We start from the raw sequence: 17,406 nt of genomic DNA, 5'->3' as shown, positions 1-17,406 counted from the left end.
AGAACTTTTCCGGGATACGTCTGGTATCCCAGAAAAACTCAGCAGTCTAGACATAGCCCTAGTGATTCTTGCAATTCTCTATGAGAGAAATTCAAACAACATTTCTTTAACAGTAGAAGAAACTGGGGTTACCTTGTATGTTATGAACACTAAAGCCAGTGCTAAATTAGCATAAAATCAGTTAAAATATGTTACTGTAGGAAGCAGGATGGTAGTTTTGAACAAATGGATTAGAATATCCCATCTCATCATCATTATGTATACTTTATATATTCATTAAAGGTGAAATTCACCTTGGTGCAGATGGCCCAAGATCGCAAGCTACATAGACCTATTTCATCTGGATTCTCTTCCTCTTTTCCTTTTTTTATACAGTTAAAAAATGTACAGAAAATAATTCATTAAGATTGAAAGATCAAGCACTTAAAAGTCAGCAAATTCTAAGTGCTGAAAATGGTCACACACTGTCGGCCACATTGCACATAAATTGCATTTTCTATTCCCCTTTACCTTGTTAAACATAAATGTTAGCCTATTCCTTTTCATAATGCAAGTTATAACATGATATGAAATATAGTAGTTCATTGTGGTTGAGTTGAGTTTGCACAGTCACTTGAATTTCTAGTATCTCCTCTCCAGTGTATTACATATCTTATCCTTTGTGTTGCATTAATAATATTTTGCATGAAGGTGACATTTGTGGCTCTATGCAGTGGGACATAATTATCGAGCTTGATGTAGAAGAAGTATATAGACTATGGGGAATGAAAGACCAGTACCAGACAGGGCACTGAGTTGTATCACTTTTATATGCTGGAGTAGCAGCTGCAGTCTCCTACACTTGTGCAGACTTTTAGTATCAGAATCTGCCAGATTATGAATCTACCAGTTTCTCCTTTGACCTATCCCCAGTACTGCACCTCTCTGTACCATGCTCTGACACATGCAATAAGCAAAAGCATGTCACAGGTAGCACAGAGGAACTTGTGCAATCTCTCCATACCAGGATGACTGTCATCCTTAAAGAAATTTAGTGTTCAGTGTTTTATTATGCAATCAGTGTAAATAAATAACTGAGACATTGCCTTTCATGTGAATCCTAAATCTTTGAGCATTCAATTTTATATCCAGTAAAAAGCATTTAAAATAATGATTCTAATATTTTTCTCTTACCATTTTATTGGCTTATTAGTATTAGAAACTGTATTATGTGTACCAGCTACGTGGGTAGAACCATTTATAAATATGGCTGTAATAACGGTCAGCTAATTAGATCATTCCCTCATTTTATAAATACACTAAACTTGGAAGGATTAGATTTCAACTGGTAAATGTTAGTAGAATTCAGCCTCCCTAGAAAAAAAGATAGAACGTAATTTCCTTCTTCAAAGGAAAATTTAAAAAATATTTTGCACTGTCAGAAGGCTGGTACACTCTCTAAATTTTCTCTGACATTAAGAAACAAATATGGAATGCTGTTCTCAAGCGGTTTTGGAATCTTTGCCTCAAAAGTTTCTAAACTGTAAGTGAACAATTCTTACGGTGAAAACATAAACTTATTTTTAAATAATATTACTCATCAATCTCTTTGTATATTTCAGTCTTTCTCTCCTCTTCATCTCTTTTGCCAGCTATCAGCCACCAGTAGAGACAATGAGATTACTAGTGGTTCATGTGCCCCTGTTAGAATCTGAGCATTGCAGCTGTCCCCCACAATCCCGTGACATGCCTAATGAGAAGTGGTTAGAATATACAATGCTCAGGAAATGTAGTCCTGATACATTATCACTTGTTTCAGAGGAGAAAATGGGGAAAAAATGGTTTGTATGGTTAAAGTGTCTTACTTCTAGTCAAACTATGAAGGACAACAGCATCATGGTACAGCTGAAGAGGGTCTCAAGGTTGCAGTCACCTGAGAGGGTCTCAAGGTTGCAGTGGCAGAGACCTGGAGAAGCATAGGAGGGCATCTTCAGATTTCTGAGGACTAGCTAGGTGTATACCCCAAACTTCTTGCTTGTTCCGTAACCCCATTGAAACTCAGCCCTGGACAACAGAATGAGGAGGCAATTTTGAATGTAAACTCACAGCATTCCCATTTGCCATGATTGAGTAACTTCCGTAAGGGTCAATGGATCTGTAAACTCTTAATGTGCAGAAAAAAAAAATAAAAAGTAAGTTCAGGAAGAAGATCTTTGACAAAAATCAGTGTTACAGGTATGGCTCCTAAAAAAATTATTTGTCAATATAATTGGCATTTTTACTTTGTTATTCTTAATGTATTGATTTGAATAACATAAAGAAGATTTCTAGCACCAATCTAGTCAGAAATTTATAAATTTCCTATTTTTTTTCAGCGGGCATTATTTAAAAAAAAATTGGCTCCAAGTGAATTCAGCAATAAAGAAAACTCTGAAACAAGCACTGAACATGATAAAGAAAATTCCTTTACCAAAACCGAACCAAGAAGAGTTAAAATATTTGATGGAGGGCAAGTATATATGTTTTTAACCGAACACTATTGGGGATAATTATTTCTTGGCTCTGGACTTTGTTGAAAGTATGCTATTCTTTTCTGTTTCATTGTATTTCAATTAACAGCTCCCAACTGTGGTGTATGGACCAGTGATAGTCTGTGGAATACTTGCTGGTTTTCCCTAAAGAAATGGCAAATCGTATGTTCCATTGTGGTGAACAGATAGGAGAAAGATTATATGAAGAAACAGTAGAGAATGGGATTCATTTTTTCCAAAGAACACAAAACTCATCATATTAAAAATGGCTTATTTTATAGCTAGATATGGCCATAGGTATAGATATTTTCCTAATATTTCCAGTCCATGTAAATAATTTCTGTTGCTTGCACAGTTATGTTACATGATTGTGGATGAGAGAGGAGCTGGTCTAAGCGATCAGGACTGGTCCGAACAGTGATCCACAGTACAGTCTCTGTTTACATGCAGCGTATACTGTGAAAAGGTTAGAAAGCTCTAGTTGGAAAAGCACCATGAAAATTTTACTGAAAATAATCAAGTATTGTAACATTTTGCATCTGATAGCAAATGGCTCATCAAACTAACAGTCATTTTCGTGTGGCACTGAAATTTATTACAACAGAACTTTGTATTAGTAAAGTCACACTGACATTTTTAAAGGTTTGGGGAATGGGGGGGGGGGGACAAAGAGAAGAGAGACTACATAAACTTAGGTAATCTGTCAGGAGATCCCAGAGCCATTTATTTCTAGTTTGCTGATATGAATCCAGTCCAGGGCAGGGGTAAGCATACATTTGTTACCATTTGCCAAGGCAAAGTGATGTTGCTTTTCTCTGCCCATTTCCTAATGGGTAAAATATACTTCACAAAAAATCATCATCTGACATGGCATCCTGGATGGCGCTCTAAGATGAGGAGCCAAGTAGTAAAGGACAGTGGAATCTGAAGTACACTTATATCTGGAGGCAATCCCATTAGGTTAAGATTAAAGTACATTGGCAGGGAGGTGTGAGGAAGTTTTCAATGCCATAACCCATGCTATTCCTATTACATATACCTCAGTCTCCAACATGGTCTTCCTTTAGCATCATCCTCCTCTCCACAAAAAATATTGACAGTTTTTAGAGGTGTGTGCATGGGTTAAATGGATTTAAGTTTGGAATCTGGATGTTAGTCGGATGAAAGAAGCCCATTCTTAAAGACACTAGGATTCATCTCTAAACCTTTGGTTGGCTACCTAGTAAAATAGGTGAAGGCTAAACTGCCCTAGGTCGATCAGAGACAGGCTTTGATTTGGATGTCATTTGTCGTTCACCTATTGCATTGTGTCTGGAATTCTGTTTGTTCTAGTGCAATTCTGATTTTTCTGATTTTTAGCTGACATCGGACTTGAGCTAGAAAATAACACTCTTCATAACTAACTTCCTGACTGAACCATATCATTGTTAGGTACAAATCAAATGAAGAATATGTGTATATTCGGGGAAGAGGAAGGGGAAAGTATATCTGTGAAGAATGTGGGATACGCTGTAAGAAACCAAGTATGTTGAAGAAGCATATTCGTACACATACAGATGTCCGTCCTTACCACTGCAATTACTGCAACTTCTCCTTCAAAACTAAAGGTAGAGGCACTTGCCACAGCTAGATATATTTGTTCCTTTTCTCCTTTCCACCTATTTGAAACTGCTTCTTTGAGCATTCTAAACAGCAAGAATAGCTATAAAGTATAGAGGTGATTTAAATGGATTACAAATGGTGTACAGTAACAACTATAAAATATTGTGTTCCTCAAGTAGTATCCCTGTGGATGCTTCACTTTGGGTATGCTTCCATCTCATGTGCCTATGATTGAAGATTTATGGTGGTAGATCCTGTTCAGGTCACACGAGTCATACACATTTTCATGCTTCTTTTTGAGGGCATGTAAAACTCTGCAGACAAATCTTTTTCAGTTCCTTTTCAAAAGACTTGGTCTGAGACAATACAATGACTCTACATCTGCACTCTCATTTCCTTCCTTCTTGCTTTGTACCTAGACAGAGCTAGGCCCTAGAAGGATTCACCCAGGCTTTACATGTCAATTGCAGAATGCATGAAAGGACAAGCATTTTCAACCCAGAGATTATCCATATGGGTTGCAGGATGCATCTTAACTGGTTATGAAGCCTCTGGAATTCACACAGCCCCTCTCCAAGAGTCATAGCTCATTCCACCAGTGTTGAATGTACCTCAGTTGCCCTGCTGCTGAGGTGTCTTAAGACATTGCCAAGACAGCTACCTGGTCTTCAGTGTAAAAATATTTTCCAGCATTATACTCCTGTGACTGTGTTCAGAGCTGACATGACTTGTTATAAGATCTGTACGAAATCCATCTTCTCATTACCTTCTTCCATGGATGTACTGCTCAGGAGTCCTCTCTAGGGACACTGCTCCAAAGAGGAGCCGCTACTTGCGTGATACAGTAACTGGAGTTCTTCAAGTCGTGTATCTCTCTGGGATTTCCACTGTCCACCTTTGTTCTCCTCTGTGTTAAATCAGAACAGTGTTGGAGTCCCTTATTGGGCTTATGTGGTTGAGAAGGAGCTGAAGTGGCAGTGGATCCACCCCTCCCTATAGACCACTGTATCAGGCTTCCACGGGTGTTTGGGCACAGTCATAAACCGTCGGGCAAGCTGACAAAAATCTCCAGTCAAAAGCACACAGACGTGTGCTACGAATGTAAGAGACTAGTCAACTAGTGATATGACTAGTCACTCCTCCACCACTTGCTGCCTCTGAGAGAGGTGGTGGGGAAGGGAGGGAAGGGAGGAGGGGGAGCAGGAGCCGGTGCTGGGGGGAGCTGGCTCAATGGAAACAGAGTGAGCAGGGATTGAAGCAGTCTCTGCTTGCACCGCTTCTGCTGCGATTCTGCTTTTGAAGAGTACAAGAGCCCCAGCGGCTTATTTCAAAAGCAGAAGCCCTGCAGAGAGGGCATGGCCAGCTGGGCCCCACACTCCCTGCGGGGCTTCCTTTCGAAATGTACAAGATCCCCTCTCTGGCTCTTATACATTTCAAAGGCTGAGGCACTGCAAGGAGCGTAGGGCCAGCAGGGGAGTGCTGCACTCACTGCTGCTTTCATAGAATCATAGAATTATAGGACTGGAAGGGCCCTCGAGAGGTCATCGAGTCCAGCCCCCCGCCCTCAAGGCAGGACCAAGCTCCGTCCACACCATCCCTGACAGATGTCTATCTAACCTGTTCTTAAATATCTCCAGAGAGGGAGATTCCACCACCTCCCTTGGCAATTTATTCCAATATTTGACCACCCTGACAGTTAGGAATTTTTTCCTAATGTCCAATCTAAACCTCCCCTGCTGCACTTTAAGCCCATTACTCCTTGTCCTGTCCTCAGAAACCAAGAGGAACAAATTTTCTCCTTGTGACACCCTTTTAGATATTTGAAAACCGCTATCATGTCCCCCCTTAATCTTCTTTTTTCCAAACTAAACAAGCCAGTTCATGAAGCCTGGCTTCATAAGTCATGTTCTCTTAGACCATTAATCATTCTTGTCGCTCTTCTCTGTACCCTTTCTAATTTCTCCACATCTTTCTTGAAATGTGGCGCCCAGAACTGGACACAGTACTCCAGCTGAGGCCTAACTAGTGCAGAGTAGAGCGGCAGAATGACTTCACGAGTTTTGCTTACAACACACCTGTTGATACAATCTAGAATCATATTTGCTTTTTTTGCAACAGCATCACACTGTTGACTCATATTCAACTTGTGGTCCACTATGACTCCTAGATCCCTTTCCACCATGCTCCTTCCTAGACAGTCGCTTCCCATCTTGTATGTATGGAACTGATTGTTCCTTCCTAAGTGGAGCACTTTGCATTTCTCTTTATTAAACTTCATCCTGTTTACCTCTGACCATTTCTCTAACTTGCTAAGGTCATTTTGAATTATGTCCCTATCCTCCAAAGAAGGATGTACAAGAAGCCCCACTGAGGCTGTTGAGCATTTCAAAGGCTGAGATGCCACAGGGAGTGCGGGGCCAGAGGGTGGCTTCCTTTTGAAATGTAAAGATTCCCACTCTGGCTCTTGTATATTTCAAAGGCTGAGGTACCACAGGGAGCAGGAGACCAGCGGGGACTCCCCCACCTGCACTGTGCTCCCTGCCGAACCTCAGCCTTTGAAATGTACAAGAATCCTTATGGGGGCTCTAGTACATTTCAAAAGGAAGCCCGACACTCCCTTAGGAGATTCCGCTTTTGAACTGTAGCAAGAGCCCTTCAAAGTTGGAGGCGCCCTTATAGACTAATCAAATAGTCAATGGAAATCCCATCAACTATTCGATTTAATCTAAATTTAACATCCCTAACATGTACATGAGTACACACTTCTCAAAGAACTCCAGTTACAGTACAAAGTAAATCCCTCTCCTGCAAGATATTGGGGCAAATCCAGCACCGTTTAACTCAGTAGCTAATCTCCCATTGACTTTGGTAGCTCAGTTCAAAGACAGAAAAAATAAGATAAATTTGTGTGGGACAAAGATAAATTTCAGAGTAAAAGGAGCAGTTATTTGTAATGTGGTATATTTTAGAGGTATGGATGCTAGTGCTTCTGCTAGTACTTGTAAATCTACATTGATGATCCTATACAAGGAAGAGCTAATTTATATATTTCTGCAAGAAAGGCTTACTTTTTTCCATGAGGTAAATGGGAGAGGATTGGTGATTATAGTGTTGCACATGACTTTTTAACGATTTTGCGATGCATTGTACTAACTAAGCATTTGCCTTCATGAGCTTCAGGATGATTTTTTTAATGTGTTCATATTGGGTGAAATTCATCTCTTCTTAAGTGCTTACATTTTTAGAGTAGAAGTTTCCTAGGAACCTCAGTTTCTGCTTCTGCGAAGGCATGATACTGCCTCACTATAAGTATCACGGTGCCTCGCCCTGCCCTCCCCATCACCCAGTGCAAGGAGATGAAAGTATATTTCCAGAGTAGAAAAGCTTCAACATGAGAGATGCCAATCAGAGAGATTTCATAGCCCAGTTGTTTTAGGCCACTTTGGCTCCGTCTACACTGCAGTGCTATTTCGGGATACTTCCGGTATCCCTGTAAACCTCATTCCATGAGGGACGTTTCAGAATAGCAATTTATTTTGAAATAAGTGCTGTGTAAACAGTGCCAAATTTCAAAATAAGCTATTTCAAAATAAGATTGAAATAAGATACACAATTTGCGTAGGTCAAATTGCATATCCTATTTCCACCTATGGTGCAGTGTAGATGCACCGTTTCTTACCCCCTGTTCAAACCCTTTCTCACCATCAGGCAGAGGGGGGGATTGAACTCAGTTTTTCCACATCTCAGAGCTAAAAATTAAAGGGAGGAGCATGTAGTAATAATTGGGCCTACTAATTTACCCCACTTTTGAGCCTCTCTGGGGGAAAGTCCATAAAAGTTCATAAAATCTCACATAGGATAACTTACAGAATGGAAACCAAAAGACTGAATTAGTTTAACCAGAAAGAACTACTCTCATAACTCTAGGACTATGTTAAGATCATGCCTGGTAAACTAGAGAAGTGTGGGATTGGAAATTAGAGCTAGTTGCTGAACAACATAATGAGGGGATGAACTATTCCACCCATCGCTCCCTTTTGGTGCTCTTCAAAGGAAAGATCTTGGGAATGAAAATGGAGCATGAGCAGCACTTGCTGACCAAAAAAAGGGGGGGGGGGGGAGTGAGCATCACCATCATGGCTGCCACCCTCACTGCCTTCTGGAATCCAGAATCCTCTGTGACGCTGTCAATCTAATCCTAAGAGTTGTCCTGGTCAAGCAAGGCCTGAAAGAAGGATCCAGATATCATAGTGGCAAAATCGCAATCTATGGGATGTGAGACTTTGTTGAATCCCTCCCCACCCTCAGCGAGTTCTTTCCTTCCCTGCTGTATTTCTTCCCTTTCCTTTCTGTCCTTAGCTTGCCAAGGCTGCATATTTTGCAACACTGCTGTAAGTTTGGGACAGCTAAATGCAATGCCTTACACAGCCCAACTCTTCAGCCAGGTCTCAAAGTGGCTGAAAACCCCACATGATTCTCCAGCATGGAGATGGCTGCTGAGAGTCAACCCTAGAGAGAGATGCAGCATTTTTCAATCATTGTTCTATTCGTTCCCCATTTGCTTGTGTTTGTCATGTTTTGTCTTCTAGGAAACTGTTTCAAACTTCAACAGTTCCATCCACTCTCTTCTAACTTCTCTTTTCCCTAAAGAGGACAGTTATTACTGGCTTTTATACTGTCTAAGAGACTGTCAGGCAGGTGTCAGTTCCTTCTAAAAATTCTCTTCAAGCACAGAGAACAAAGGAATGTTGTTAAAATTGAATTATTTCTTAATACGTCGCACTTCAAATGTTTTGTTTTTCCTTCATTTCTGTAACTTTAATAAAAGAATTAAAAGGCTTTTAATGGTACATTTACCATGGCACCAATCAGGGTAATGTCTCTGGAAACCAAACTGTTTAATGGTGGACAGTGACAGGGTTATGTAAACTCCTTTAACTCTTTAGGCCCATCTGTTTCATCACAATTTATGCAGCAAGCACTTCCACTGTGGTGGTGGCAAGTCCCTATCTCATTCTTGAAAAGAACGCCTTCGCCACCTAAGCAGTGTGACTCTAGGAGAGGGGTTCCTGGCTGTGGTAGGCAAGCTGAGGTAAGTGCCTCCCTGAGAGGGGTGGGGCTTAGGACACAAACTTGTCCCTAAAACTTGGGTGTTGTGACACTCTGTTCAGGGTGTATGATGTTTGATAACTATGCACAGCTTATCCAAGTGTGCGGGAAAGAGTAAGCAAGTTATATATCGTGTACAAAAACAAAAGTACACCTATAGCTGTATTTGCATCAGTGAAGAGCTATGTGCAGAATGTGACAATCTTGGGTACATATTGAAAGAGTAATCTGGTTTTGTTTTTCTCTTAAGGAAACTTGACAAAACACATGAAGTCCAAGGCACACAGCAAGAAATGTATGGATTTAGGTGTTTCAATAGGCTTAATAGATGACCAGGATGGAGAAGAATATGGTAGGGATTTGAAATCTTCATTTCTTTACTCTGCTCTTTTGTTGATTTATTTTTCTCTCATTTCATGTCCTAAGCCTTTCTCACCCCAAAGGCTTTTATTTCTGTAAGAAGGAAATGCTGGTAAGATAGACAGACACCTTAGAAATATGACAGAAAGTAAAAGATATTAGAAAGACACATCAGCCAAAAGAGGGATGACATTTGCTAAAAGTCCATTGCTTGGGAGTGTTTACAAAATACTACCCAGTTTAATGCCACCAGTTTTACAAGACTTCATATCTCAGAAACACAAACTTCTAAGTGAGAAATAGATGTGAATATGTAATTGCTGCATATTTTCTGAGATACTTGGCCTGTACATCAATTAGTAAGAGGACTAATTTGTGAATTTTGTTGTCAAATAAGAACGATTACTTTTGTGTTTTCTTTCTCTTCAGAAGGAATAAATCAATTTGTGCTAAGGGCAAATGCAGCTTCCTTTGTACTTAGAACATTACTGAGTCATACCAACAGAAGAACATTGAGTCACATTCTCAACATTATTAACAATTAAATTCAGACTGATTCACTTAGTCTGCTATTGGTTGTCAAGTGGAGCAAGTGCACTAATCTATTACCCTTTCTTCTTTCAATAAACTCTTAACCACTTCTCTCTTTAAAGCTTCCTCCACAGTCTAATAAACTATTGAACATAAAGAAGAAAAATGTACCAATGTTAAAAAGGCCTCATTCTACTGTGGAACAGTTGGATGGGTGGCTGAGGCGGATGAATTCCACCGTTACACTGAAGAATTTCTAGATCCAAAACCAAATTCTAAAATTATATCCTGTTTTACTTCTCTGAGTTGACTAGTGCTAGCGATCCATCTTATTCCACTAATGAAAACTTGTATTGTCCCTAATTCTGCATTTCTAGAACATCCTCAACCTTCTCCCTTCTTCTATGGGCAGCTTAGAATTCAACAGCATTTAGTTTTATTTTTTTGTATCAATTGTAATATTTGCATTTTACTGACGTTCACGTTGTTAATGGAGAAAATAAGAGTGAAGGTGGGAAAGCTGCAGAATTGTTTACTGATCCCCACCTAGTGATATACACTCAACCACTGCTGCAAGAGCAGAGTCTTCTGCATATAGCACAATGACTGCTTGTTTGCTTTCTCGGATGAGCTGCACAAAATATTTACAGCAAAATGTTCATTAATTAAGCATTTTATTGCAGATTAGGGATGTTATGAAACATGTTTTTTTGTAAATGTGTAACAGCTGAATTTTTCAGTGGTTACATGGTTACACACAGGGATGGGAGGCAGGAGCCTGAAAGCCAGCTTCTTGCATGTACCAGCTCCCACCTGCCCTCCTCATGCTCTGTGCTGCTCAGAGGCAGCAGCACAAGGGGAGGAAGGAGGTGGCTCCATGGGAGCTGGCACTTGTGGGGAGCAGCAAGGATGGGGAACTTAAAAGCTGGCTCCCCACAGGCACCAGCTCCCACCTCCTCTCCCCCCCCCCCCCCCAACTTACTGCCTCTGAAACAGAAGTAGCAAGTGGGGAGGTGCATGTAGATAGAATTAACTGATAATCCCAAGCTTATCAGTTAATTGTGTACATGATTACACGCTAACATCCCTATTGCAGATATGATATTTGGTTCAATTTTTGTGCATCTTTAATACAAAATTTGATGGTTTCAAGCAAAATTATTTTCAGTGAAAAATGTGACATTTTGTGATGTTGCACTGCATGCTTGGCAGGAAAAAAGTATATTTCAGTTATTCAGTTTCCACACAAAATTTAAAAAAAAAAACCCTAAACTGTTTTCTCAAAATACTCTTCTGCAGCTATCAGTCTTATTTGGCCTTTTGTAACATATGTGATCAGGAGAGAATTCTATTCACTAGAGTTTGGAAAAATGTGAATGAAAGGTTAATGATTGCATTGTTAAATAGCCTTTTATAGTAATAAAGTTAGTGTTATATTTTTGGTTTTAAAGTCATCATCATTAGTGCTCTGGACAATTGATTTTTTTTAAATTACTATTTTAATTATAATTTTTAGACTATGTAGTAATTTACTACTTTAGTAAATTTACTGAGATGTGGCTGGATAAGAGAGCCCCAGGAGAGGCAGGCCATCAGCTGAGAGTTTGCATTGCGAGCCTGGTGGTAGCTCGGCAGAGCAACCTTATCGTGACAGTGACAGTGACAGTGGGACTGGGGCCACAGCAGCCCAGGAGTGGAATCCTGGACAGGGCCGCAGCAGTTGAACCAGGGTTGCAGCAAGCCAACTGGAGCCGGGGCAACCCAGAAGCCAGATCGGGGCTGCATGCCACCCTAGCAGAGGGTGCTGGTTCTGCAACAACCTGGCTGGGGCTCTGGCAGCTCAGCCAGAGCCACATGCCATCCAGCAATGGGGCTTGTGCCACTCAGCTACCAGTGGGGCAAGCGGCCACAGCAACCGTGCTGGTGCGGGGGTTGGGACAGCTGGTCTGGTAGCGAGGCTATGACAGCCGTATCGTCTGTCTGGCAGCATGGCCGAAGGAGCTAGCAGTGGGGAGGGGTCGGTAGCAGGAAACCTTCCCTAGCCTGGCAAATTCTTTCATCCGGAACCACTCAGGACCTGAGGACACCAGACCAGAGAGGTCCAACCTGTATTAGTGTTATGTTTTAAAAGTTGTATAAAGTTTTCTCATTAATATTCTCTAGTCTCTTTTTTCCAAACAAAGAGAGAATTAACCATTCCACCTGGATATGGGGTGATGGCTGATGAGGGACATAGGAGGGGAGGCATTGGCTACGTTGGCCACTTGACTACCCTTCCACATGAGTCTTCCCTGTGCCACTCCTTGTCCATGAGAGGGCTGGGACAACCCTACTCCAGCCCAGGCCCCTTCCCACCTCTTCTTTGCCGCCTTCCTCCCTCCCCCTTCCCCATCCTAATGAAACTTGCAAGACTAGTGGGACCCAGGTTCTGGTCTGGCGCTGGCAGGCAGAAATTGGGGCCCCTCCCTGCACTCACCAGCAGCACCAGGGAGATGTAGAGCTTCCAAGCTTCTGGCCGCATCATTCCGCTTCCCACTGGTGAGTGTAGGGTGAGAGAACCCTGTTGCCAGAACCCCACCTTCCCCACCCCCCAATTGCTTGAGCCAGCTTGTTGGCCCCTTTTCTGTCCTGACTACGGCATTGGGAGGCATGTACCGCCTACCCCCATGTCACCCCAACCTGGTTTCATGAAGAATACATAGGAACTCTCCCTTTGGGGCATGTCAGAGTAGTAAATGGTTGGTATGTGCCACTCCCCTCGTTTGTTCCTTTTCCAAAAGCTGCTTTCTTCAGCCATTTATTGTGTTCTTGTTGTTCCAGAGCAAAATTACATGTGCAAGAAACATTTTAAAATTAACATGAAAATCTCCAATAGAGATGGAAAATTGGGAAATATTACTAAAGGTAACATTTTCTAAAGTGTCTGAGCCACTGAGGAGCCTGTGTCCTGTTAAAAATCCATTTGCTCTGTTTTATTTAAGGTGTTTGTTCTGTTGGAGAAATTAGACACATTTTTAGAAGAACCACATTATTAAGCTTCATCTCTGTTACAAAATAGCAACATTTAACCTCTGAATTAACACAAGTAACTCACTGTGTAAGTCAATGGGACTTAGTCTCCAAAGTCTCTGAGACACTTGTGAAAATGATACCCTAAATAATTTAGCATTGTTGGCTTGATAAGCTAGAATTTACTAACTGTACTGTTTTCTAAAAGCAATATTTCTTCACACAACGCACAGTCAACCTGAGGAACTCTTTGCTAGAGGATGTTGTAAAGGCTAAGACTATAACAAGGTTCAAAAAAGAACTAGATAAATTCACAGATGACAGGTATCAATGGCTATTAGCCAGGACGGGCAAGAATGGTAGCCCTAGCCTCTGTCTTTCAGAAACTGGGAATGAACAGTGGGATGGACCACTTGATGATTACCAGTTCTGTTCATTCCCTCTGGGGCAACTGGCATTGGCCACTGTTGGAAGACAGGCTAGATGGACCTTAGGTCTGATCCAGTATGACTGTTCTTTTGTTATAAATTGGAAAGATGACCTCACCTTGCATGTACAATTTAAAATCGGGATTATTTTTAATAGAACTAAATTATTATGCTGCACAGTAAAATACATTACTTCAATGCAACTAAAGTATGGCATTAGATTTGCACTTTTATAGTGACAATCACGTTTATCGTCTTTGGAGATGTGTAAATGATCTGACTTCACAAAATAACATCAGTGGTATTTGATTCTTACGCCTTCCACAACCTTTGTTTTTCGGTGGTTAATGTTTTATTTGTGTCAAATTATGCTTTTTCTACTCTTAATAAATAGCAGCTTTGCATGCTTGTATTCTTTAATCATAGAGCTGACTGCTTGTTAGAAATGGCGTGTTTATATCATAGGAACCAATGGTCCAGCTAGCCCAATAGTCTTCCTCAGATAGCAGCCAATGGCAGCTGTTTTAGAGGAAGGTGCAAGAAATCTAGGAGGACAAGCCTCTTAGAAATGCCTTTATCACTGAGGAAAATTAATCTTTCCCTCAGACAATTAATTGTTTACTTATGTCTTGAAGCATCAGGTTGTCAGTAGGTCTTGTGTTGTTATTTGTTATCCTAACATATGTAATAATATGTATTCTTATTGGCTATATACATTTCTCCGTTTTTGGTGATGCCTACTTAACTAAACCATTGTCTCCAATAAAACTCTGTAGGTGTTTCCTCAGATTAATCAGTTGAAATCAATGTTTGCATTCAGGCAAAAAGTTAGTAGTTTTTTTACGAGTCTGCCAGTTACCTGCTGCTGCTGCACTTTTCCCCTTCCCCCGCTGGGGGAAAGGTAGCACGGAGAAGCACTTACCTGGAGGCTTTTCCCCCGCCATTTCCATTGGCCACGTGTGTCTGCAGGTGCAAGGCACCAAGTAAGCATCCCCCCTTCTTCTCTTGCCCAGATCCCACATCCCCATCTCCCTCACTCACCCTCATCTCCAATAACAATTTAAATACAGTGCATTTAAGATTTATCTTATGACATGTATACTGTACATGGACAGTACTCTTTGTTTCACCTTCATAATGGCGAACACCCATGGTCCGGAAAATTCCATAATCCATCATAGGCCATATCCCAAGGTTGCTGGATTAAAGAGGTTCAAGTGAACTACTTGTGTTATCTTAGCAATATAAGTAGCCCTGTTCTGATGTCAGAAAGAGCTTGACTCTTACCAGGCAGTATTTTAATAACAGCATATAGAAAAAGGAATGGAAAGCTGTTTAGAAATCTCCGTAGCGTGTGCACTAACTTAAAGCTATCCATTTTTCAAACTAGTGACACTGCAGTCATTCCATTTAAGAATTTACAGGTTTAGTGTTTATTAAAAGAGAGCAAGAGTAAGATTTCCCCCTTCCTAAGTAAGAATCTGTGGGATCAGAGCTTTTAACAGAGTTCTTTGTATTTGGATTTGTCATCATTGGGGTATTAGTAAATACTTTCTGGTTTCGCCTTTTGTGTTCTAAACCATCCCGATGTCATTTTACCTTTCATCTTCTGATCCATGGAATGTTCTTGTCCCCAAGGGTTACAATGTAAGGAATGTTAATATCTGAATTCAGCTGTCAGCAGAAGTGAACCATTTAGTGAGACAAAATCCAACTGGGGATATTCCTTTTGATCATGTTTGTTTTTACTTTTCAGTCATTTTAATAAGATGAATGTGTATATCTTTTCCACTATAAACTTTCTAGGCCTGATCCTGCCAAGTGCATATGAGTAAGGCTGCTTGCCCTAATCAAACTACTCACAAGTGTAACAGTTTGCAGATTTAAGTCAATCACTAGCTACATTATAGCAGTTATTTAACAAACTCCAGTAATGAGAATTTGTGGGCAATCTCTGTGCAGAAAGTTTTCATCCTAAAAAATATTTCTTGCTTTCCACGCTGTAATTGTTTGCTATTTTATATGTGATGATATACACCGAATTGTAGTTTTGAAACAAAATTATATGAGCCTTTCTAAAAATCAGATTTTTTCTAAGTTAATAAGCAGAATGTTATCACAATAGTTCATAAGCTGATTTTCAAGACTCTCAATTAGTATAATGCTCTTTCATTCTGTGTTCTTATCATACCTGCATAGCAAAGATTAAAATAAATGAAAATCTCCCAGTAAAAATCTACTTCTAAGAATCTAGAAGAATCTAAAATTTACTTTATCTTTTCTCTGAAAGATTTTTTTAAAATAATAAGTAACAATCATTTGCTAAGCTTAAATATATGTAACATGCATTGTAACTCTACACTCCTCTGACCCAGGAATAGAATGCTTGTGACTACTGATAATTTATAATGAGATTTACAAGTGAGATTATATGTGAGTAATACTCCTTGTTTGAAGCAGAGAATGTGAGAAGCCATAAACACTTTTTTTTAAATGTAGTTTCAGGTTCAAATATTTACAGCTGCTCATCCGTGAGGATCTTACATTGCTTCCAGCAGATGTCACTATGAGTCTGACAGTAATGAGCAAAGACCAATAGCTGAATCAGGATTTAAATTAATCTTTAAAGTAAACTTGTGAGTTGAATTTTAAAAAATCATGAGGAGTCTTGTGGCACCTTAAACTATGTCTGAAGATGCCATCTGACACAGTGGTTTTAACCTATGAAAGCTTATGCCCAAATAAATCTGTTAGTCTTTAAGGTGTCACAGGACTCCTCGCTGTTGTTACAAATGCAGGCTAACACAGCTATCCCTAAGGTTGCCAGGTATTCGCTTTCTGTTCAGGAGACAAATTGAGAAAATATAAATGAGAAAATATAAATGTCCAGTATTTTCTAAATAAGATGTGATGTAGATTGTGATGTAATGTCAAGTGTGTCCGGTATTTTTGTTGAAACCATCTGGCAACCTTAGCTATCCCTCTGAAACTTTCTTGTTAACACTTACCTATAAGTCTGTAAAAAGTCTCTACCATGTACTTTTGAATGGTCTGTGTGTGGCATTGGAGATGTCCATTGCAAGACTCTTAACATCTAGGCTACGTCTAGACTGCAAGTCTCTTTCAAAAAAGCCTCTTTCGGGGGAAAAAAAGCGTCTAGACTACAACCAGTACTTTTGAAAAAGCAAGCTACTTTTTTGAAAGAGTGCACCCAGGCAGTCTGGATGCTCTCTTTCGAAAAAGCACAGTTTGCATTACATAGCACCTTTTTTCGAAAGAGCACTTTCAAAAAAAGACGTTCTTCTTCATAAAACGAGGTTTTCAGCAGTCGAAAAAACTGCCGCATTTTTTCAATTTACTTTCGAAAGAACGGGGCAACAGTCTAGACGCAAGGAGGTTTTTTCGAAAAAAGACCACAAAAAAGGGTATACACAACCCTAGTGTATATCTACAATTCTAAAGGTTGAACATCTTTAGTCTGGCACTTCGTGGTCTGGCAACATTTGTGATCCAGCATGATATTAATCAGCCAGCTGTCCACTTATCGTGGGTGTCGCCAAGGTTCCCACAATCCCATAAAGTTTGTTTACAGCCACCAGGCTTGTGTGTCAGTGTTCTGTGCTGTTACTCAGCTCTGATTTAACCCTAAATGTCTTCTAAGACCCCAGTAAGCAGTGGCAGTGTTGGTAATGCTCCTAGACAATATTGACCTCCAGTGATTTGGCAAATTATCTGGTTTGGCACCGGTCTGGTCCCAAGAGTGCTGGAGTAGGGAGATGTTCAACCTGTATTAGAAAAGCAGATTAGTTGTTAATGGTTTACAAAGGAGACACTGCTATATATCAATGACGATACAG

The 17,406-nt window shown here is 40.3% G+C and overlaps 1 protein-coding gene across 10 annotated transcripts in view; it reads left to right on the top strand.

The window, feature by feature from the left end:
• Nucleotides 1-17,406, top strand: part of HIVEP1 (HIVEP zinc finger 1) — a 164,013-nt gene that overhangs the window by 134,184 nt on the left and 12,423 nt on the right. For 9 of the 10 annotated variants that reach the window (XM_075921249.1, XM_075921248.1, XM_075921252.1 and 6 more), the window contains 3 exons: nucleotides 2,355-2,488; nucleotides 3,942-4,117; nucleotides 9,472-9,573. In XM_075921249.1, the coding sequence (XP_075777364.1) occupies nucleotides 2,355-2,488; nucleotides 3,942-4,117; nucleotides 9,472-9,573 (412 nt within the window). The remainder of the gene's footprint in view (nucleotides 1-2,354; nucleotides 2,489-3,941; nucleotides 4,118-9,471; nucleotides 9,574-17,406) is intronic. The other variant, XM_075921256.1, reaches the window with a different exon arrangement.

The sequence above is a fragment of the Pelodiscus sinensis genome, chromosome 2 (genome assembly GCF_049634645.1).
Source record: "Pelodiscus sinensis isolate JC-2024 chromosome 2, ASM4963464v1, whole genome shotgun sequence".
Classification (NCBI taxonomy): Eukaryota; Metazoa; Chordata; order Testudines; family Trionychidae; genus Pelodiscus; species Pelodiscus sinensis.
The sequence above is the reverse complement of the archived record's forward strand: the minus strand, read 5'-3'. Positions and strand labels throughout refer to the sequence as shown.